The sequence below is a fragment of the Echinops telfairi genome, unplaced genomic scaffold, assembly GCF_000313985.2.
Source record: "Echinops telfairi isolate 266 unplaced genomic scaffold, ASM31398v2 ScPeMD7_7468;HRSCAF=8506_0, whole genome shotgun sequence".
Classification (NCBI taxonomy): Eukaryota; Metazoa; Chordata; class Mammalia; order Afrosoricida; family Tenrecidae; genus Echinops; species Echinops telfairi.
The window spans coordinates 68,290,173-68,313,340 of NW_022111369.1; the positions used below are offsets into that span (position 1 = coordinate 68,290,173).

Genomic DNA, 23,168 nt, shown 5'->3' on the forward strand with positions numbered 1-23,168 from the left:
TCAGCATTATAATTTCAGAAGTGCCCCAATTTATGTTTGCCTCTTTTGTTTTCCACATGAATTGAAGATAAAGGTTTTAAATTATACTGGAATATTGTTATTCCAATATAACTCTGTGTACAACAGAACAAAACACTAGAATAGTCCGTGTGTTCTTGTTTCAGAAATCTTGGAATTATTTGCTTAATCAATGAGCTTCTTTGATGTTATATAAGTAATTGCATTTACCTGATAGTAAGAGAGACCTCAAGTAAGTCTAAAGCTGGGACATTTGGGGCTGAAGATTTTATCTTGGTTTCAGTCACGGGAAACTCTTTGCTAGACTCTTAGAGTTCCTGGAAGTAGGCGAGCAGACCTGGTCCTTCCCCGGGAGTGGATTATAAGCTAGTGGTTCTCAAAAATGAGCATACCTCAGACTCGAGGAGTTGGTCTGGGATGGGCCCCAAATTTCACATATCTACCAAGTTCCTGTGTGCTGCTACTCATTGATCTGGGAACCACATGTCAAGTACTACTAGTATAACAGTCCAGGAAAATACATAACTGTTCAAGAGTCTGGTGGGATCCAGGCAAGTGCTATCACGGGCAGCTGGGTTCCTGCCAGGGGACTGGCCCAGCACTTCCAGCACTGCTGTGTCTTGCTTTCAATGTGGATCCGTGTGTTTGTGTCTGGCTGGTGCAAACAGTGCACTTAGCTGCTTTCCCAAAGGTGTCCACCCAGAGACATCTCTGAAGAAAGTTCAACAATCTACTTGTGAAAAATCAGCCGCGGAAGAAGACACATAGGAATTCGTCATGAATTGGAGCGGGCTCTATGACGACGAGGGGTTGACTGGGGACTGCCAGCTTCCTGTGGCAGCCGTGTGAAGGTAATGATCACAATCTGTGTTTTCTAATTATGTTTCAGGGTGATTACAACTCAGAAATTTGTATGATCACAAGAGAAAGAGATGAACTTCACTACATGCTAGAAAGATTTGAAAAACACATGGAGGAAATACAGTGCAACGTTAAATTATTGACAGCTGAGCGAGATAAACTAAGCGTGTTATACAATCAGGTAAGAAGTTAATCGTAATGAAACCGAAGGACTCCATAGAACCAATAAAGCCGGTGTACGTCCTTCAAATTAACCTATGGACCTTATGACGCTCCTGCTTATTAGAATGATGGTCACTTGTACTGTCACCTGATTCCAAAAGCAGAGACCGTGTTGAGGTTTTCATATTTTTCCTCCTTTCTAAACGATGCTGGCAGGTCAGTTAGAATCCCTTTCTAAAACTTCTCAGGTCTCTCAGCCAGATTTACCCCTGGGTTTCAGACATGCTGGGACATGTCCAGTAGAATGATGGGTAGAGTTTACTATCTACATAGATACTATTGCAATATTTAGATAAAAAAGACAGCTTAAAAAAAAAAACTTTTTATTAGTAAGTATTTCAAGTCATCTTTATTTTCTTTTTTTTAAAATCATTTTATTTGGGCTTATACAACCCTTATCACAATCTATGCATACGTCAAGTGTGTAAAGCACATTTGTATATTCATTGCCCTTATCATTCTCAAAATATTTGCTCTACACTTAAGCCCCTGGCATCAGCTCATTTGTTCCCCTCCCTCCCTGCTCTCCCCTCCTTCATGAACCCTTGATAATTTATAAATTATTATTTTGTCATATCTTGCACTGTGGCCATACTGGGAGAGTGGAGTGGAAAGGGGAAAATGATTACAAGAATCTACATATAACCTCCTCCCTGGGGGACAGACAAAAGAAAAGTGGGTGAAGGGAGATGTCGGACAGTGCAAGATATGACAAAATAATAATATATAGAAAGACAGCCTTAAAAATAAATTCATCCCTAGGGCATCAGTACAGTTTGGCTCAGTTTCAAAGCCTGGTCTCCCAGCGGACAAAGCATGGTGTTCTTCACCTCAGCAGGCATGCCAGGCTGCCATGTGGTGCCACAGCCACTTTGCATGGGGAAGGACACACACACTTCATTTCCCATGGAAAGACGTTTGCACCCTTCGAGCTTTTCTTGGGTTCTGCAGTGCAAGGTGGTGCATTTCTGAAGTGTGTGGCTTGAGGTTCATTTCTGCAGCTCGTCCTGCATTTCTGGGCTGCCCCACCATTGCCATGGAGACCCACTGTCCCCCGGGGAGCTGCCTTTGTTAGTTACGACTTGCCCATCTGTGCTCTCCTCTCCAAAGTCTTAAGCTTTCTCTCTTTTTGGTTTTATGATCATTAACGTCTTAATTTTCTTTCTCTCATGCCGTTGGGGTTTGGGAAGAAAGGAATAGTAGCGTGTGTTCAGCGAGCTTGTGTTTTGTTTTTTAATGTGTACACAGTTCCCAAGTGTGTTTCTGTTTGGTCTTTGAATTCTTACAGACTCAGGAAGAACTATGCGTGCTGAGACAGGAATCCGCCCGGCCCACAGTCTCCCCTAATCTCCTGAGCCTTATGGAGCATGAAAAAGAACATGCGCTAGCTGATTTAAGAAGAATTGTGGTAGAAAAGGAAGCTTTAAGAGAAAAGTTAAATGTAAGTACTTTATTTTTAGTACTCATAAGGCCCTTTAGTGGCATAGCGGTTAAACCACTCTGCTGCCAACTACGAGGTCCATGATTCGAAATTAGGATTGAAACATGCATTACAAGAGTTGTCTTTATGACAGGGAGGTGCGAATTAGTGGGTACTCTTTATGACTACCCTTGTAACTTATCCCAGTGTATGGAAGAAAAGAGGGGTCTTTGTATGCACTTTGCTGTGAAGTAGGAGTGGACCAGGGGTTGGTAAACTATGGCATGGGCCAAATTAGCCTACTGCCAGTTTTTCTATTGCCATGAGCCAAGGATGATGTTAAATGATTGAAAAAGCATTTCATGTATAAAAATACTTTATGATACATGAAAGTTGTCCGAAGTTTGTCTTCCAGTATCCATAAAGCGTTATTAGAACACCATGCTCGTTGGTTTATGCATGGCCATGGCTGCTTTTGTCTAAGTTGATTGAGTAGTTGCAACAGAGATTGAATGACCCACAGAGCCTAAAATATTATCTGGCTCTTGACTGGAAAAGTTTGCTAACCCCTGCACTCAATAGGTAGTGCCTTTTGTATAGGAACACTATCTTCTATTTGTATATTTGTTGTTGCTATGTGGAGTCAATTTCAACTCACAGTTGTCCCATGTGATGGAGTAGAACTTCCTCATGTGGTTTTCTAAGCTGTAATCTACACAGGAGGAGCCCTGGTGGCCCAATGGGTTAAGTGTTGGATGGCTAACAGAAAGGTTAGCAGTTCAGGCCCACCAGCAGCTCCACAGAGAGATGAAGCCGTCTCCTTTCTCAGAAATCCTATGGGCCAACTCTGCTCTGCTCTGCAGGGTGACTATGAGCCAGAACCCACTAGTCAGCAGTGGGTTTGGTTTGGGAATCTTTACAGAAGCAGATCTCCAGGTCTTTCTCCTGGTGGTTTCCAACTGCCAGTACGCATTCTGGAAATTATTTTTTAATTAAAATGCTACTAGAGTATGCAGACTCTTTAAAGTGTTGAAGAGGAAAGGTGTTACTTTGAGGACTAAGATGCACCTGCCCCAAGCCAGGGTTTGTTCATATACCTTATATGTATGTGAAAGTGGAGCATCTCATAAAGACGATCAGAGGAGAATCAATGCATTTGCATTATGGTGCTGGCGAAGAATGTTGAAAGTACCATGGACTGCCAAAAGAACAAACAAATCTGTCTTTGAAGAAGTACAGTCAGAATCCTCCTTGGAGGTAAGAATGAGAGACTTCGTCTCATCTACTTTGGAAATTTTATTGGGAGAGACTACTTCCTAGGAAATGAGTATTGATAAAGTGTAAGGGCAGCAAAAAAGGGAGCCCCTGAGTAAGCTGTGTTAACACGGTGGCTGCAGCAGTGGTGAGGGTGGGGCAGGACCAGTGGTGCAGAGGACCACTGAGTGAGAACGGCTCCAACAGCACCAAGCAACAGCAGAGCAAGTGCTGTGGACAGAAGCGTGGCTTGACATCCCAGGCACTCAGTAGTTGTGTGAACCCACACAAGTCGCCCTACTATCCTGAAGTCAATTTCTTCATCACTAAACAGGAATATTCAGGAGCCATGGTGACAGGTAAAGCGTTGGACTGCTAACCACAAGGTCAGAAGTTCCAACCCATCAGATGCTCCTCAAGAGAAAGAGGAGGCTGTCCGCTCCTATAAAGATTTACAGCCTGAAGAATCAACTTACTCACAGTGGACGAGGTTTTTTGCAAACAGGAGCACTACTACTTGCCACATCTACCTCTGTTAAGAGACTTGACTTCATGGGATAGCAGAGACGTAAAAACTGTAAATGTTTTGCTAGGCCTGTTAAGACATACCAGTGATGAGATAGAGAAGCGCATGGACTGGAGAGTCAGAGGCCCCCAGGCTGTTTTGCAGGCTCTACAACTGTTGTACAAGCCTGAGGTGCCAAGAGAGCCATTTTCTCAGTCCTTGCCATACCCACAGCTCTTCTATGTCTGTTAGTCTGTTCTACACTACCCGCCCCCCCCCCCCCCACACCATGTATATAAAAAAGCTTTTTTGAGATTTCATTTACATACTATAAAAATCCTCCCTTTAAAAGGATACACTTCAGTGGTTTTTAGAATAGTCACATAGTTGTGCAGCCAACACCACTCACTACCTAGTTCCAGAACATCTCCACCTCAGAAAGAAACCCCATACCAGTTAGCATTTACCTCCAAACCTCTCAGCCCTCCACAGAACCAAATCCATTGGACCCTAGGAGACAGAATCGAGCTGCCCATAAGGTTTCTGATACTGTAATCTTTATAGAAGCAGATTGCCATTGTACCTGACCCAGAAGAGCCCCTGGAAGCGCCAGCTATCCAGTCAGGAATGCAGTGCTTTCCCACTGCGCCAGGCTCATCCGTGTTCCAGCATGCGTCAGTACCTCATCCCATCTTTGCAGAATAATATTTCAGTGAATAGATACACATTATTTTATCTGGCCATTTATCAGTTGATGGATACTTGGCTTATTTCACTTTGGGGCTGTTATTAATTATGCCTTTCTGTATTCTAGTTTTTGCTTAAGTATATGTTTCAATTCATACAATTCATAGTTGTATACCAATAATAGAGTTGATGACTCATGATCACTCTTTGTATAAGCTTTTGAAACATACCAGACAGCATGTTTCAAGGCCGCTGCACCATGTTACATTCCCTTCAGCAGTGTCCTTGTGTTCTCATTGCTCCACAGCCTTACCAACACTTACCGGTCTCTTTTTCGTCTAGTCACCCTGTGGCCTCAAAACAAGACTATTGCCAGATAGATGACTTAAAGATAGTTCCCTGTATTCTGTGTTTCCGTTTTACTACATTCACACATACTCAGTAGCACAGATTTTTAGTTTTGATAAAGTCCAGCTTGTTCATTTTTTTCCTTTTGTTGCTTGTGCTTTCAATGTCACACTAAGGGGAAGTATTTTATATTTTCTTGTGTACATTCCAAAAGAAGGTAAATATGTTAATACATGGAAGGTATTAACTCCACCTATCACATTACAAACCAAACTCCATGCTCAGTGCCGTTGAGTTGTTTCCAACTCACAGTGGCCCTGGAGAAGAGCGCGGCACTGCCTTGTGCGCTTCTAAGACTGTGAGGCTTTGCAGGGAGTCACAGCTTCATCTTCCTCCCCAGAGCTGCCGGTGGGTTTGAATGACTGACCTTGCAGATGTCAGCCCAGCATGTAGCTCACTCCTCCACCAGGGCTCCTTAGCACATGATAAATTACCCCCCAAATAGTGAGTATTCTTTACAAGGAGTATATCACTTGCATTCAGTAAATATTGCTGAAGGCTTTAAAATTGGGAATGAAAACACTTAAGCATTTATCTTCATTATGTAGTACAACTATAACAAGAAAGTTTTCTTGTAGAAATAAAATTTTGAATTATAAAATGGAAAACTTTGTACCAATATGGCAGCTTTCAGCATAACCTGCTGACTTGACCTTTTCTCTATTTGCTAAAATGACCGGGGAATGTACAAAACAGAGGGAAAGATGAAATACGAGTAGTGCTAAGAACCAGAAAAGTAACATTCAGATGCATTCTGACTCATGAGTAGCAGGATTTATCAGTTCAGACTACATCTTTTACCGAACGGGAAGCAGGCATCTACTCCTCAAGTCCCGCGTTTACTACTGTTGGTGCCCATTGGGGGAATCCAGGTGTCTTAAGAGACTCCTTACCCGCTGAAACCTGCTGTCTCATCCATCACCAAATCTTATCGATGGTACCTCTTACATAATCCTTAGCATTTATTCTTTCCCACTTGGGAGACTGTTTTAAGTGATTTTTTTGCACATAGAACATTGGATTGTTGAGCAGTCATTATGTCTTCACAATGGCCCTTCAAAGTAGACACTTTCAGTCAGGTTCAATAGGCCACCTGGCTCTGACATTGCAAGGAGTCTGGCTCCTGAGCTCACGCTCACCACTTTCCTTTAAATATGGTACTTCTCTCCATTCCCTTGGCGCCGTTCTTCATTCAGGCTCATTTTGCCTCTCACCAGCGGTAGTATGGATTAGTGGCCTTGATACTTCTAGTTCTTTACCTGTCAGATCATTTTTACATCCTGAAGTCAGCGTGATCTTTCAGAAATGTAATTCTGATCATGTCACTTCCTACTTAAAATCCATTACTATTTCCAGGGACCACAATGATTGGCCTTCCTTGAAAGAGCGATTGCCTTCCTCAAAATAGTTACCTACTTGGAAATGAACAAAGATGAGATTAAAAAGACAAGAAATGGAATATTGCAGGGCCATGCTAGAAATCAGTTCCAGGAAAGGGCCCCATCAGCTGTGTTAACACAAAGGCTGCTTATCTGGTTACCTTGGACAATTTCTTTTTGTTGCTGCTAAATCTAGGATTAGCAATACAATGGTGGTGTCTTTTCCAGACCCCGCCCCGCAGGGATCTCCCTTTGCCACACCTAACTCTCACTTGTAGTCCCTGACTCAACTTTTTTTTCCAGACTTAAAAGCTTCCCCACTGCTTCCAGACCCCTTTCTTGACTATTTCCTATTGCTGTTTTTAGATCCAGGTTAACATAATTTCAGGCAGGAAATGAACAATGAATGCTAGTGTCCTTTTCTATATGTTGACATGAAGTTCTCTTTTTTACCCATAACAGAATATTGATGCATTCCATCATAATTTTTGGTTTAAGCTTTGCCTTTTCTGCTAGCCTATGTTGATGTCTGATGGATCTTGACTGAAAACAGAATACGAGAAAAAAGTATTACCTGAGTTTTATTGACTATGCAAAGGTATTCAACTGTGTGTAATAAATTACAATGCAGAACACTCCGTTTTTCTTGTGCGGAGCTTGCACATAGATCAGGGAAACAAGGGATTACTACATGGTGTAAAATCATGAGTACTGTGCATCAGGTTGCGTTCTTTCACCATTCTTACTCAATCTGTCTGCTGCGCTCAGAATCAGGAAGCTGGACCACATGAAGAAGAAGGTAAGGTCAAGATTGGAGGAAGACTCATTAATAGCTTATGATATGCAAGTGATACAGCCTTGCTCACTGAAAGCAAAGAGGACTTGAAGTGCTTACTGATGAAGATTGAAGGCTGTAGTGACATCTGACCTCCTTCAGCTACAGAAGGGAGGAGGAGAATCTAACTCTGCCCAAGGATGCTTCCTGTGAGATAGAGTCCAGCCATGCTTCCACCCTCCTTCCTTCTGCTTTATTCTGAGATCAGCGATCCCTCCTTGACACTCTTCTTCTCTGCTGTGTCCACTAATCTGTTGTAATAGCCGCACAACTCCCATATAATACTCAGGATTATGAGATTTACCAGGGAACATAGCAGGTTATAAAAGATAAGAATGCAAGTTTTCTGCAGCCAATTAAGCTGACTGCCCTCCTTGTGGGGGCCAGTGTGCAATGGCTGCAAACAGCAAGCCTCCTCGGTAGTGTATGTATAGGCTGCCCTAAGGAACCTTGGAGACAACACTTTGCTGCTTTTCGATGGCGCTGGCCTGGCTAATTTCTGCTCCCTCTAACCTAGACTCCAAACTGCTGCGAGGTACTGCTGGAAAACCCCAAGGCACAGTGGCTAGAGGCCACATTGGTCAAGTCACCACATCCATCCATCCATTGGCACCAAGCTTCAAACCCAAGGAGCATGTGACAGGCCTCATACAGGGTCAAGTTCATTCCCCTGGGTGCCAGGAGATCCACGTCTCCAAGAAGTGGGGCTTCATCAGGGTTAATGCAGATGGGTTTGAGGACACGGTAGCTGAAAAGCACTTCATCCTGGATGGCTCGGGTCAAATACATCCCTAACCATGGCTCTTTAGCCGAGTGGCAGGCCCTGCATTCATGAAGGCCTTGGTAGCCATATGAACTGCCCAGCCTGTGCCCACCAAATAAAAATTGAACTTCCTGTGGGGAGGGGGGTGGGGAAAGAATGCAATCCTTTTGTCTGAAGTATCTCCTCTCAGGCATGCATTCTCTTTGGTCCCTGCCCTTTGAGCCACATGGTCTCTTGCCCTTTGCCCTCCTCGGACAAGTGTTTTAAAGCTCCTCCAGCACTGATAACTGCCCACAGGCACCTCACTCTGCAAGCTGCCCTCCTGTCCCATAGTACTCAGCTGTATTCATTCTGTGGGCCAGGAAGCCCACCGCTCAGCCTCCCGGTCTCTCTGCTGCTCCTCTGTTGTATCTCATGCTCTTGGTGCTGCTCCTTTGTAGGCTCTCCATGCAAGGATCGCTCAGACTTACTTCACTACTGGTTCTTCCCCCGTGCTGGCCAAGGGAGTCTCTGTTTCCGCTTTTGAAATGGGTCACTGTACCTTGTGGAATGGCAAAACTGACCAGACCTCTTTATTAGGGTTTCATACAACCTGCATGCATGTCATATGGGGAGAGTTGCAAAGACTATGGATAGAAGAACCATAGCAAGTAATTGTACTTTACCAGAGCACTACACCTCAACATAAACAAAATGCTCACAGCTGGTCAATGAGCAACATCACAGTAAATGGAGAAACGATTGAATTTGTCAAGGATTTGATTTTACTTGTATCTACCATCAACATCCATGGGAACTGCAGTCCAGAAATCAAATGACTAATTTCATTGGGCAAATTTGCTTCAAAAGATCTCTTGAAAATACTAAAAAGGAAACTTGTTGCTTTGAGAGGTAAGGTCTGCCGGACAAGACATGGTATTTCAGTCCCTCATATACATCTGACAGTTGGACCGTGAATAAGGAAGATGGGAGAAAATTTGAGTTGTGCTGATGAAGAATATTAAGTATACCATGCACTGCCAGAAAACTGAACAAATCTGTGTTCAAAAATGTATAGCCAGATGCTCCTTAGAAGCAAAGATGTTGATTCTTCAAGTCGTACCCTTGGAAATGTTATCAGGAGGGACTCATACTGGAGCTGGATATTGTGCTTGGGAAATAAAGTAGAGGTCAGTGAAGAAGAGGAAGACTCAGTGAGATGGATGGACAGTGGTCACAGCAATAGGCTCAACTGTAGCAAGTTGTGAGGATGGCACAGTGGGCGGGCAGGGTTTCATTTTGTTGCACACGAGGTGCCATGAGGTGGTGCTGACTTGTCAGCAACATCCAGCAACGAGTCAGTGTTCGACTCATAGCAACCTCATTTGACAGAGTAGAATTGTGCCAATGGATTTCCTAGGGACAGATTTCCCAGGTCTTCCTATTGCAGAACCTCAGGGTGCGTTTGAACTGTCCACCTTATGCTCAGCAGGTGAGCAGCCTTGTACCAGCAGGGCTCCTTTTTCTAGGACCCAGTATTCATGTGACTCAGTTTGTACTTCTAGTACTTTGCTTGGTGCTTGGTACATATTCTGAATACAATTTATCCTGGTGGAGTGGTTAAATAAAACTTACACCAAATGACTCTTTGAAGCAAATGTATGAGGTTAAATAAAGTATTGCCACAAAAATAATAAAAATCATGATTAAAATATCAATATGTGAAGCTCTTGTCTCTAGACATACCCTAATCCAGGTCTGCACACTTCTGAAGGCACTGTTCCAATCCCTCTAACCCTTCCCTGTTGGCCTAGCAGCTTCTCATTAGACGGCTCGCTGCAAAGTTAGCAGTTTGAAAGCACTAGGTGTTCCCAGGTGTTCCACGCCAGAGAAAGAGGAGGCTTTCTGCTTCTGTAAAGAGTTTCAGTCATGGAAAGCCACAGGAGCAATTCTACCTGCTCTATAGAGTTATTTTGAGTCAGAATTATGGCAGGAAGGCAGTAAGTTGGGGTTTTTTGTTAACCCTTCTTTAAGAATTCTGAGCTCTTTGACAGCATATCAGAATGGCAGTTTGACATCCTCAAGGGTTCAAATTGTGTTATTTTTATACGTTCGTTGAGTTTAGGGAACAAAAAAGTTTGAAGGAGGCAAGATCAGGGCTACAGGCAGTTGGCATAAGGTTTCCAATGAAATTCTTCTAGGACAGACAGCCTTTGCTGGCCTTAAAGAATGAACCGCCCTGCCTTCAAGTCCGAATGGAACTGCCTTTGTGGATCCCCAAGGCTATACAGCTTTATAGGAACAGAAAACCTCTTTTTCCTCCCAAGGAGTAGATGGTGGCTTCCAATACTGCCCTTATGGTTAGCCGCTCCACACAGAACCACTCTGACACCAGGGCCCTCAGAGAACGAGCAGGTGCGTTATCGTGACGGACAACAAATTCCTCAGCACAACTCTCTTACCCTTTTTCTCACCAATTCAGTTTAAATTTTTCTGAAACGTTTTTAGTAATAGTCCCTATGATCATCCAATGGCCTTCAAGAAAATCTATCATGATTACCCCCTTTGAAATCCCCAAACACCATTAGCAAAGCCTTCTGAGTGGCCCTGGCTGCCTGTAAGATCTCTTCAGAAACCACTGTTGATTGAACCTTCTTTGAAGTCACCCTAACAAGACTAAGACAAGTACATTAGCCATTCACCCTGCAGAGACATGTTTAAACAATTTAGTGCATACATGTAGATTTACATATAGAGTGAGGTTCCAAGTAATGCATGCACTCACTCAAAAAAACTCACTGCCATCGAGTTGACGCTGACTTACAGCAACTCTGGGATAGAGAAGCACTGCCCCTGTGGGTTTTCGAGACTGAAACTTTGTGAAAGTAGACAGCCTTACCTTTCTCCTGAGGAGCCGCTGGTGGTTACCAACTGCTGGTCCTGTGGTTAGCAGCCTGACATGTAGCCACTCTGCATGTATTAGGGAGCCCTGCTGCCTACAGGTTACAGGTTAGGTTGCTAACCAAGATCATCAGTCCCAAACTACCAGTGGCTTCTAGGGAGAAAGTTAAGGCTTTCTGTTCCCACAAAGAATTCCTGGGCTTTAAAAAAACCCCAACAACCTAGATCTAGTCTTGGAAACCCACAGGGGCAGTTCTACTCTGTCCTATAGGTTCACTGTGAGTTGGCATTGACTCAGTGGCAGTGAGTATTTTGAGTGAGTGCATGTATCAGCTGGAATCTTGGTAGCAGTACTTTGTAGCTTTCATAAAATCTAAACATCAGATATCTTTAGAAACTCATCTCAATTTGGGGGGATTTTCTGGAAATATTTATTTTTATACAATACCATGGGTACCAGTATAAATCTGCAGTAGAAAGCCTCTCAGCACTGAGTTGTATTGTGAGCACTGAGTTGTATTGCCAAATCCAGCTTTCTCCACAGCAAGAGTTTGGAGGAGATAATGTAATCAGAAAACAGCCTGGGTTTATGCTGCTGACCCGCTCATCCTTGCAACTCTACTCTGGCCACGCAGCATTTGTGTGCTGTCTTTCTAGCTTCATCCTTCTTCCTCTGGCCCTAGTCCTCTGGTGTTTCCTCTGGTGAGGCCACACTTCTGAGCTTGAGACTTACTTAACATGCCTTTCTTCCTTTTGTAATTGTGCTAATGGGTTCCTCTAGATAAATCTCCCTAACTGAGTCCATCACCATCTGTTTTCTGCTACAGTCACACTATACGGCTACACACACTATAAATGATGAGAATCCACCGTGTCTGCTCAACAAAAATGTGTGGGTTTTTTGTTTTTAGTTTGTTTGAGGTGAACATGTTTATCACTAAAGACTCCCAACTCCAAAATACTTGTTCTTATAAATACCTAATGATCCTTTTTTAAAATTTCTATGTAACTAAAAAAGACAAATAGAACAATATAGTACTATATTGTAGATTTGCATCCCTTTAATTATTTTATTTTACTTGAAATAAATAATTTTAACGAAAATAAAATTCTCTTTCAGAAGTTCCAGGAAAAGAGTCTTCTGGGGAAATCAGAGTTAGAGCATGCTATTGAACATTTGAAATGTGTTAATCATCAGGTAATTTATCAAATTGGATTTGGGATATATGGTGTTGGGATATATTGTGGTATTTGCTTTCAATTAAGCTTTTGATATGCTACGTATTTTTAAACGGCAACCCTGTATGCTTAGGGAAGCTGTGTAACCAAACCGAAAAACTAAGCTCACTGCATGCAGTCAGTATTGACTCGTGGTGTCCTATAGGGTCAGGATAGCTCTGCCTCTGTGAGTTTCCGAGATGTAGTTGTTTATCAGAATGGGAAGCCCCAGCCCTCTCCCTCACAGAGAGCCTGCTGGTTAGGAATTGCCTCCCTGGAATCAGATTCCTGCTTTGTTACCTATTACCAACAGGGAGACTGCTTACACTGTCTCTCTCTCTGTTTGTTTATAACCTACGGAATTCTAGCATTTCTTTGGGTTATTATGAAGGTCATATTAGTGAATACATACAAACACTTAGAAGAGCATCTGACATGTTGGAAGCACTAAGTAGATGATAGTTATTGTTGTTGCTGTTATTATTCTTAAGAATGACGTAGAGTAAAAAAGTGCAAGCCCACCTTCATTCCTGATTGCCTTCCCTAAGGATGGCATTTTAAGCAATTTGGTTTGGTTTTTGCCATCAAGTAGATTCTGACTCACATTGACCGTATAGGACAGAGTAGAACTGCTCCCAGGGGTTTCCGAGGCTATAAATCCATAGGGAAACAGACTGTCACCTCCTTGATAACTTCAGTCTTTTCTTCCTTACTTTCCTTTCTCCATTCACCTCAACTCCGTGCCATTGAGTCGATTCTAACTTATGGTGACCCTGTAGCACAGAGTTAGAATTGCCTCTGAGTCTCCAAGGTATGAGTCTTGGCAGGATCAATAGCCAAATCCTTCTCCCATGAAGCAGCAGTTGGGTTTGAACAGCTAGCCTTGGGGTTGGAAGTCCGATGACTTAGTTCCCTGTGCACCAGGATTTCTCCTCACATATTGAAGTATTTATTTCTTTTTATCACAAATGGGGTGATTCAATATGTGTGGCCATTTTCACATTCTATCGTGGGACTTCATCGCAGCTCAGTGCATCGAGTTCTGTGTTTGTCTTTTTCAAGGCTGCGTATTAGTTTATGTCTCAAATTGCGTTCACCTGAAAGCAGGCTGAGATCCGAATGTGGTTGCCCGTGGTTTGTCTGGCAAGTGCTCCCAGGAATGAGAACAAAGGAGCTGGGTGAATGAGGCAGAAATGGAGAAAAAGCCCATAGAGGATAATTTGGGGAGAGACAAGCTTTCTCCTCCTGCAAAGCATTCCAGTCATGGAGACCCATGGCGGCAATTCTCCCCTGTTCTGTGTGGGTCACTGTGAGTCGGAACCAACTCAGTGGCAGTGAGTTTGTTGCAGTTTTGGTGACTGCGTGGACCACTGAATCTCCATTCCTCCGAGGGAACGGTTTGGCTGTAGCTCAGAATAAAGGGTGGGAGCCAGGACATTGACCCGCCTCCTCCTGCTTTTCACAATGAAGAATTATTCCAGAGCTGTTAACTCCCCAGATTCCCAGCTGACTGACTTTGGATTAAGTGAGTTCCACTTTTGGAAAACAACCTGAGGTAGAAAAACAGAGAATCAGCAATAAAATGGGGTACAATTTGATATCAGCTTACCTGGGACAAAGGAGATATAAGTGGCTCTAGACACACAAGTCTAACTTGCTTTACATTTTTTGGTTTTGTTTTGGCACCTGCAAACAGCATTGCAGTGAAAAGCTATGGGAATTTGTTTACCTGTGTGCTGTTTACTGGGATTTGGTTAAGCAAAGAACAAAAATAGTTAAAACAATTATGGCAGGACTTGATAGTTACTGAATCTGGGAGTATCTAAATGAAGGTTTGTTGACCTGTTCTCGGTGTTTTAGAAACATTTTCAAATATCACTGTTTGCAAAGTCCTAAGATGACTTTAATAGTATATGAGATATCGGGAAAACTTAATTTTTGTTATTTTTTTAAATTCTGCTTTTTCCTGTTATAGAATTCTAGGCTGACGTTTTCCCCTTGAAAGAAGACAGATTTTGCTGTCTTCTCCCTTTGATTACTTCAAGGAAAACCCTGTGGCCATTCTTCTCTCTGTTCCCTCTGTGCATAATGTCCTTTTCCCCTTTAATTGTTTTGTTTCTCTCTTTTCTACTTTGTTGCTCCTACAGGCTGTTTTCTTCATGTTTCTTATGTTTGGAATTTATTGAACTTCTTGGATCTGCCTGTTTATAATTTTCACCAAATTTAGAATGATTTCAGCTATTATGCCTTCAAAAAGGTTTGTCATTTTCTTCCTCCTCAGCATGTAGGACCCAAATTACACACCCATCAGGCTTCTTGAGGTAGTCGCTCAGCTTATTGACACCATATTCAGTTTGGGGTCCCCTCTAATTTTCTCTCTCATTTGCTTCTATTTTGGCTAGTTTCTTTTACCATGTCTTCAGGTTTACTAAGTTTTCTCCTCTACGGTCTAATCTGTTAAAGCCATCCAGCTTTAAAAAAAAATGTTAGACATCCAAGATTTGCTTTCTTCAAAGCAGATTTCAGTGTTTGTTTTTTAAGTTTGGGATGCCTCTACATGGTCGGTCTTCCTCTGAATTCTTGAATATTTGGACTATAGTTAAAATAACTTACATTTGCCTACTATTTCTGTTGTCAGTCATTTAAAAAAATTATTTACATTTCTCCTTATTATGGGCCCTATTATTTTGTTCCTTTGCATGCCTAATACTTTCAGATTGGATGCTAGACAATATGGCTTTTACTTCTTGCCTGCTAGGTAGTTTGTATTCTTGTACTTGAGCTTTGTTCTGGGATGCAGTCAAGTCAGAACTCACTCCCTTCCTGTTTTTCTTCTAAGTCTTGTTAAGTGTGACCAGAGTAGCGTTTATTCTTGAGTTCATTTTATCCCACCAGTGAGACAAAATACCTTTTGCCTCCTGACTTCTGAGGGCTTCCTTGGGCTAATGGGAACAGGAACTGCCCACAGCCTTTGGTGGTTTTGTCATTTCTGATCTCTCAAGCTGCAATTAAAAAATCTTCCCAAAGGAGAAGGCGACAGGCCAGTCAGGGTGCAGTGTAGCACCAATGAAACATACAGCTTTTCTCTGGTTCTTTAATGCTTCTCCCCTCTAACCCCCCACTATCATGACCTTAATTCTACCTTACAAATCTGGTTAAACCAGAGGATGTACACGGTACAGATAAGAGCTGGAAACACAGGGAATATAGGACAGATAAACCCCTCTGGGCCAATATTGAGAGTAGCCATACCAGGAGGGTAAGGGTAAGGCCGGGGGAGAAAGGGGGAAACAATCACAATGACCTATCTATAACCCCCTCCCTGGGGGAATGGACAACAGACGAGGGGGTGAGGGGAGACATCGGACAGTGCAAGACATGAAAAAATAATTTGTAAATTATCAAGGGCTTATGAAGGAGGACGGAAAATGAACTGATACCAAGGGCTCAAGTAGAAAGAAAATGCTTTGAAAACAATGATGGCAACATTTGTTCAAATGTACTTGAGACAATGGATGTATGTATGGACTGTGGTAAGAGTTGTACGAGCCCCCAATAAAATGAAAAAATAAATAAATAAAAATAAAAAATAATAAAATAAAGCCCGACTTAAAAAAAAGCAAAAAACTTCCCACAAGGAACATTACTGGGCCCAGATTTGCAGTAGATTCTACCAACATTGAAATGGCAATTCCAGTCTTATTCTAAAACATTCCAGAGTTAAAAAAAAGTGGGAAGGGGATACTCTAAATTACTTAATGAGTGCAGTATAATAAAGCACTAGACAAGAGTTAAGTGAATGTGTACAGGCCATTTAACCACATGGTGTGTAATGCTGCTAATTGCCATATTAGCAGGCAAACCCAATATGATAAGAACAAAACCCTGAGATCAAGTTGAGCTATTACAGAAGGCACCTCAGAACGCTCACGTTTACTCATTTCAGATAAACAGCATGTGCTCATTTCGATACATGGAGAAAAAGCATCCACAATTCAACGCTCAGTCTTCAGTGCAGCTGGGTGCCGTTGGGTTGTGTCTGTTGCTCCAGGGGTTGAGTTAAACTGGCCAGCAGGGTTTTCTTGGCTGTCAGTGTTTTCGGAAGCAGCTCTTCAAGTCTTCCTGCAGAGCCACTTGGTGGGGCGCAAACCACTGAGCTTTCAGTGAGCAGCTGACTGCTTAGAGCTTGAACCGTTCTGCCTCCAGGGCTCCTTTTGAGAAAGCTACTCTTAGCAAATTAGGAAAAGTAAGGAACTTCTTAACTGATCAACCTGGGAACAAACATGATCCTTCATGGTAAAGCAACAAAAGCGTTCCTTTAGAATTTGGACCAAAGCCTGGGGGCAAGTTATTGGGACTTTGACTTCATAATCCATAGGAGATGGTGGCCAGGGTATTAAGAGGGGAGTCAATGTACCGCTTAAAGAGGAAAGAGCTCCATACCGCAGAGCATTGTCACCCCTGTGGAAAAATTCTAAAAATTAACTAGAACATTTACCGGAGAGGTGATTGATGTGAAATCAGAGTGCACTTTCCAGTTGTATTCCTCTCTGCTGGTACTGTGCAATACAAGTATAGATGCGAGCCACATAGAAATATGTCATCTTTCAGAAGCTGCGTTTAAAATAAACAATAGCAACAACAGCAAAAACACAATAGGATTTAAACCCCAAATATTATTTTAGCATTTAATCAATATAAAAAATTACGATTATTTTACATTCTTTTTTCTTTTTCCAGCACATCTTAGTTTGTTTAGCCACAGTTCAAACCTTGATAGCCACATATGGGTGTGGTTATAGTATGGGATGGGACAGCTATATGCGGTCAACAAACATTCTGAAAGGATGCCATTGTGGGGGCAGGGAGAGATGCTGTGTTAATAGTGATAGCAAGGTTCACCGAAGACATGGAGGCAGGTTGGCACCATGGCTGCAAAATGGGTTCAAGCACAATTGTAAGAGAGACACAGGCCTGAGCAGTGTTTCATTCTATTATCTAGAGAGGAACTATAAATTAGAAATGCTTTGACAGCACTTATACCCTTGTAGTGTAGTGGCTGATGAATTGGGCTACTAACTACAAGGTCACCAGTTCAAACCCACTAGCTGCTCCACGGGAGAAAGATGAAGCCTTGTGTGAAGATTCACAGCCTCAGAAACCCACAGGGGCAGTGCTGCTCTACCCTATAGGGACGCTTGCTGTGAGTAGGAATCTTGATAGCAGTGAGTTTGGAGCTTTTTGAACAGCAGTAGAGACGTATCTTACTAATGGTTTGATTTCTAGTTACATACCATAGATGAGGCCAACAGATGAGCATCCCAGTGCCAAATTCGGCTCATCCTATTTTTGTGCATCAACACTTCACAGAAACTCAGCCACGCTCTTGTTTACATCAGGCCCATGCCTGTTTTGTGTTGGCAACACATCTGTAGCGACAAAGCCTAAAATATTTACTCTCTAGCCTTTAACAGAAAAAGATTGCCAACCTCTGACCTAAACAAACATGTGGCCATGTTTACCTGGGGATGTACATCAGTGAAAGATCAGGTAAGAAAAGCAAGTGACAGGAAAAGATATGCAATATGTATCTGCTTACATGAATTTTGAGAAAATGCAGATTAAACAGTGTATTGTTGCTAGTGATTCAACAAATGTAACTAAAGGAAAGCAATGAATGAGAAATGCAAGATACAGAGCAGTGGATAACTGTGGGCCCTGGCTGGGTGGGCTGAGATATGTTCACAAGTAGTCTCAAAGATTTAGTATGGGTTTTTTTTTTAAGCCACATGATAGATAAACACATTGGTTTGTAAATTTTCTACATGAAAAAAAAATTTTTTCTACATGTCCTTTTTTTTTTTTAACAATGTATACCCATATTTACACAGAGTATACCAAAAATTCTGCAAGGTTTTTAATACAAAAGTTCCTTTGTCACCTTGCTTGTTCTCAAAACTGTCATCTTCAACTTTCTGCAGGTATTTACCATCTTGTTTTTGAAGAATGTGTATATTCTGCTTAAAAACCAAAATGAAATTCTCTGCCATCTATCTAGTCAGTTCCATCTCACAGCAGCCCTATGGTGTAGCATTCCTCCCCTTTGCAGTCCCTATTACTTAAACACAGTTTTATTATGTAGTTTGCTTGCTTTATCAGTAAAAGGGAGCCCTGTTGGCATAGCGATTACACATTGGGCTGCTTAACTATAAGGTCAGCAAGTTCGAAACCACCAGCTGCTCCGAGGGAGAAAGATGAGGCTTTCTACTCGCATAAAGAGTTACGGTCTGGGAAATCATGGGGGCAGTTCTACCTGCCATGTAGGGCCACTGTGAGTCAGCATCGACTTGGTGGCAGTGAGCTGGGTTTGTTTGGTTAGTAGTGTATGTTGGTATGACCTCTAGCTTGTCACTTCTTGGCCAGGTGTTTCAGTAATTCTTTTCCTTTTTTTCTTGTAAAGCTGCTTTTTCCTGAACTTAATCATTTCTTTTTGTTGTTGTTTGCTTGTTTTCTTTTTTAGCTTGTTTTCATTAAACTTACACTAAAATTTCCCAAATGCTTCAACATCTCTGCCACCTGCTGCCAGTAATATATTTTTATTTATTTATTTATTTATATTTTAAAAACATTTTATTAGGGGCTCATACAACTGTTATCCCAATCCATACACACATCAATTGTGTAAAGCGTATTTGTACATCATTTCTCAAAACATTTTCTGTCCATTTAAACCCCCTACATTAGGTCCTCATTTTTCCCCTCCCTCCCCGCTCCCCCCTCCCACATGAGCCCTTGATAGTTTATAAATTGGTATTTTGTCATATCTTGCCCTGTCCAACGTCTCCCTTCATCCACCTTTCGGCCGTCTGTCCCCCAGGGAGGAGGTCACACACAGTTCCATGTAATCGGTTCCCTCTTTCCTACCCATTCTCCCTTTACCCTCCCTGTTTTGCCACTCACACCACTGGTCCTATAGGGCTCATCCATCCTGGATTCCCTGTATTTTCAGTTCCCATCTGTACCAGTGTACCTCCTCTGGTCTAGCCAGTCTTGCAAGATAGAATTCGAGTCATGGTAGTGGGAGCGGGGAGGAAACCTTTAGGAACTAGAGGAAGGTTGTATTTCTCATCATTGTTACATTGCACCCTGACTGGCTCATCTCCCCGAGACCCCTCTGCAAGGGGATCTCCAGTGGCCTACTAATGGGCTTTGGATCTCCACTCCACACTCCCCCCATCATTCACTATGGTAAGATTTTTTGTTCTGATGATGCCTTACACCTGATCCCTTCGACACCTCGTGGTTGCATAGGCTGGTGGACAGTAATATATTTTTAATACATAGAGACGTAGCAGCTTCATTTTTTCGTTAAAAAAATGCTTTCCTGGGCCTTCCATCCTCCTGCTCCCTTGTGATCCTGTTTCCCCTCAGTAGCTGTCATCCTAAGATTCCCTTTCTCCTTCTCCACTGTTGAATCCCATGCTTCTCTGTTCTTTCGTTCTGGTGCAGTCATTTCCGAAGAAACTACCACATTGGAATTTGTTTATGGTATTTTGTTGCCAGGTGTTGTTGAGTTGTTTCTGACCCATGGTCACTCTGTGCACAACAGAATATTGCCCTGTCCTGCACCATCCCCACAGTCATTGTTATCTTTGAGCCCATTGTTGCAACCGCTGTGTCAGTCCATCTTTGTCTGTCCTTGTTTGCTGCCCCTCTCCTTTACCAAGCATGATGCACCTCTCCAGGGAGTGGTCTGTCCCGAGAGCATGGTACTCTGGACATGGCTATTCAACGTTCACACTTGGCTTATGATCTGGCTAGGCCTATAGAAATCTAGATTGGGAAAGTATTTGTACTAAAAGAGTGACTACTCTTTTCCATTAGCTTTTAACTTATTGATGTCTGATAGTATTCTATTTCTTAATCCGTTTTTGTGTCTAGAATACTTTGTTCCCTTGTTTTCTCCTTCTAGAGCAGGGGTCCTCAAACTTTTTAAACACGGGGCCAGTTCACTGGCCCTCAGACCCGTTGGAGGGCTGAACTATAGTTTAAAAAAAAACAAACTATGAACAAATTCCTATGCACACTGAACATATCTTATTTTGAAGTAAAAAACAAAACGGGCAAAAACCCCTGGCGGGCCAGATAAATGTCCTCGGCGGGCCACATGTGGCCCGAAGGCCGTAGTTTGAGGACCCCTGTTCTAGAGTTTTGACTAGTTGATTTCAGACCTCATGGAAAGACTGTCTGAGTTCTTAACTCTTCCTTATTTTCTATCTCTAGTTGTCTTCTCTTTTGGGGGAAATGTCCTCAACCATGTCCTTTAACCCTTCTTTGCGTTTGTTTGGTTGGGTTTGTCTTTACGTTTTTGTTACGTTTTTAACTGAAAGAGTATTTTGTAGAACAAGGTAGGACACGTCTGAGTTCTAAGGATCCCAGCACACAAACTCTCAGCAACTTTCCTTATTTGACTCTGCTTCTAATCCCTGCCCTCCACACGTTGCCCCCAAATGGTGAGCTTTTCCTGGGGAGGTGAGTTGGCTGCAATGCATATTGGTATTCCATACAGTGGTCATTTTAGATAACTGATTATCAACTGAGGTCAATTCTTCTTAATGGATAGGTGTCCAGCTGCTAACAAAAAGTTTGACTCTTTGACCTCACTAGCTGTTTCATGGGAGAGCGCTGTAACAATCCGTTTCTGTGAAGATTAAAGCCAAAATAACCTCAAACCCTCACCATCAAATCGATTCTGACTCATAATGACCCTGTAGGACAGAGTAGAACTGTTCTATAGGGTTTCTGAGACTAACTCTTCACAGGAGCAGACAGCCTCATCTTTCTCCCTAGGAGCAGCTGGTGGCTTCAAACCCTCAGTCTTTCAGTTAGTTACCAGCTCAAGGCTTAACTCATTATGCAACCAGGGCTCTTCCATGAGTATGATGTAAGTATTGTACCCTTAAGGACAATGATCTTGGCAACACTGTGGAGCAGTTCTGCCCTGTCCTACAGGGACACTGTGAGTTAAGAGTTGACCTGATAGCAATGAGTTTGGGTTTTTTAAGGAAACGATGGCTGGAGACTTGATTGTCACACCTTAAGGAGAAGGTGAAAGAATTATCTGTTCCAAAATGTCAATATTTTCTCGATTCTGAGTCACTGTGCTGCCTGCTTTTTGTCTTCCCCAGAGCACTCCTGTGCTCTCGTGTTCTTTCATGTTCTCTAGTCCTCCGAAGCTTCCACCTTCTGTTCCTTTCCTGCCGTTGTAATGGTATGCCCAGAGAAAATAATAGCCTGATAGCCCTATATCTAGCTAAGCTTTCTTGGCTGTGAAATTTTGCATAGTAAGTTTTCCGTCTAGAACTTATTTTTTCAATATGATTAGACTAGCTGATTTGTTACCCTCCAAGTGACACTTATCTCTTCCTTATTTTAAAAAATTTTCCCATGCTCCTAAATCTTCTAAATTTACATGTGTCAATCCTATTTTTCCACTATTCAATTCCAAATAGTTGCTTGTGAAATTCCCACTGTGTAAACGACCGTTGCCTTTGAGTTGGCTTCGATCTCTGAGGAACCCAGCTCCTCCATTCTTTCTTTCCCCAAAGAGTTCCTTGTGCCCTTTTTCCTGATAACGTCTCGGATCCATCTATCAAATCTAAGTCATTCCTCCTTAAAGTGCTATTACAATTGGAATTTGAAATTATTTTCTAACTAGTGAAAGATTTGGTATATGTACAATCTCGGTGTGTTGCTCACCTAGAGCAGTGTGTGTCTTTACATTGCCTTTTGGTGTGGAACCACGTCTGGCTCACAGCTACCCTGCAGGGCTGAGGCTGTCAAGCCTTATGGAAGCAGCAGCCTCGCCTTTCTCCTGTAGGTCAGGTAGTGGGCTTGAATCATTACCTCCTTGGTTAGCAGCCCATGCTTACCCCACTGTGCACCAGGCCTCCTTGTTGTTACTCTAAGTCAAGTTATTGCTTTTATGTATCAGGAGCTTTGTATGGTTTCTTTGTGTAGGTCTTGCCCATTTTATGTTCACATCACAGTCTTTTCTGCTCTTTCTTCCCCTATCTGCTTACAGTCCATTCAGTCATGCATACTAACTGATTTTTCCAAGTTTGGGGTCAGCTAGTGGCTTCCCTACCGACTTTCATTGCTGTTAAGAATATATACTTTTTTTTTTTGGTAAGTAGGTTGGTGGAATTATTTTTTAAATAATTTGTTGTATATGGGATTAAAGTTTCCACAGCAAAAAATAAGTTCAGATTTAACACTTTTTAATGCAAAGTCGTCCTATAACATTGGATAGAGGAGCTTCCACAATGGGTCCGCATTTTTATTCATTCCATTCTGTTTGTTCTGTTCCATTGATCTAGCTTCCCTTTCCCTCTCATCTTTACTTTGGGCTAAATATTGATCTCATAGCTGAGTGTTTGAGGGAGGCATTCCTCATAGAGATAGTTTTTATCTTATAAATCGATGTATTATTGGGCTGAAAGGTAAATCTCCGTTAGTTGCTTCCGGGCCAGATTCAAAGGAGATCATACTAGAGTAGTCTCCAGGGTTTCTTGTAGTTTCTAATTTTTTTTTTAAAGAATTTTTCTTTTGTTCTACATTTTTATCCTGTTCTATTCAGGGCCTGCTATTGTGTCCTTGTCAGAATGGTAGGTAGTGGTAGCTGGTCACCATCTAGTTCTTCTGGTCTAGAGACTGAA

At 42.3% G+C, this 23,168-nt stretch overlaps 1 protein-coding gene and 1 pseudogene across 1 annotated transcript in view; both read left to right on the plus strand.

Annotated features, from left to right (window-relative positions):
• The window catches only part of CEP135 (centrosomal protein 135), a 110,990-nt gene that overhangs the window by 39,683 nt on the left and 48,139 nt on the right, over positions 1–23,168 (plus strand). Inside the window, exons 12-14 of the mRNA XM_004706334.2 lie at positions 908–1,060; positions 2,390–2,542; positions 12,353–12,430. Coding sequence (XP_004706391.1) covers positions 908–1,060; positions 2,390–2,542; positions 12,353–12,430 — 384 coding nt within the window. The remainder of the gene's footprint in view (positions 1–907; positions 1,061–2,389; positions 2,543–12,352; positions 12,431–23,168) is intronic.
• Positions 7,936–8,051, plus strand: LOC115873386 (annotated as a pseudogene).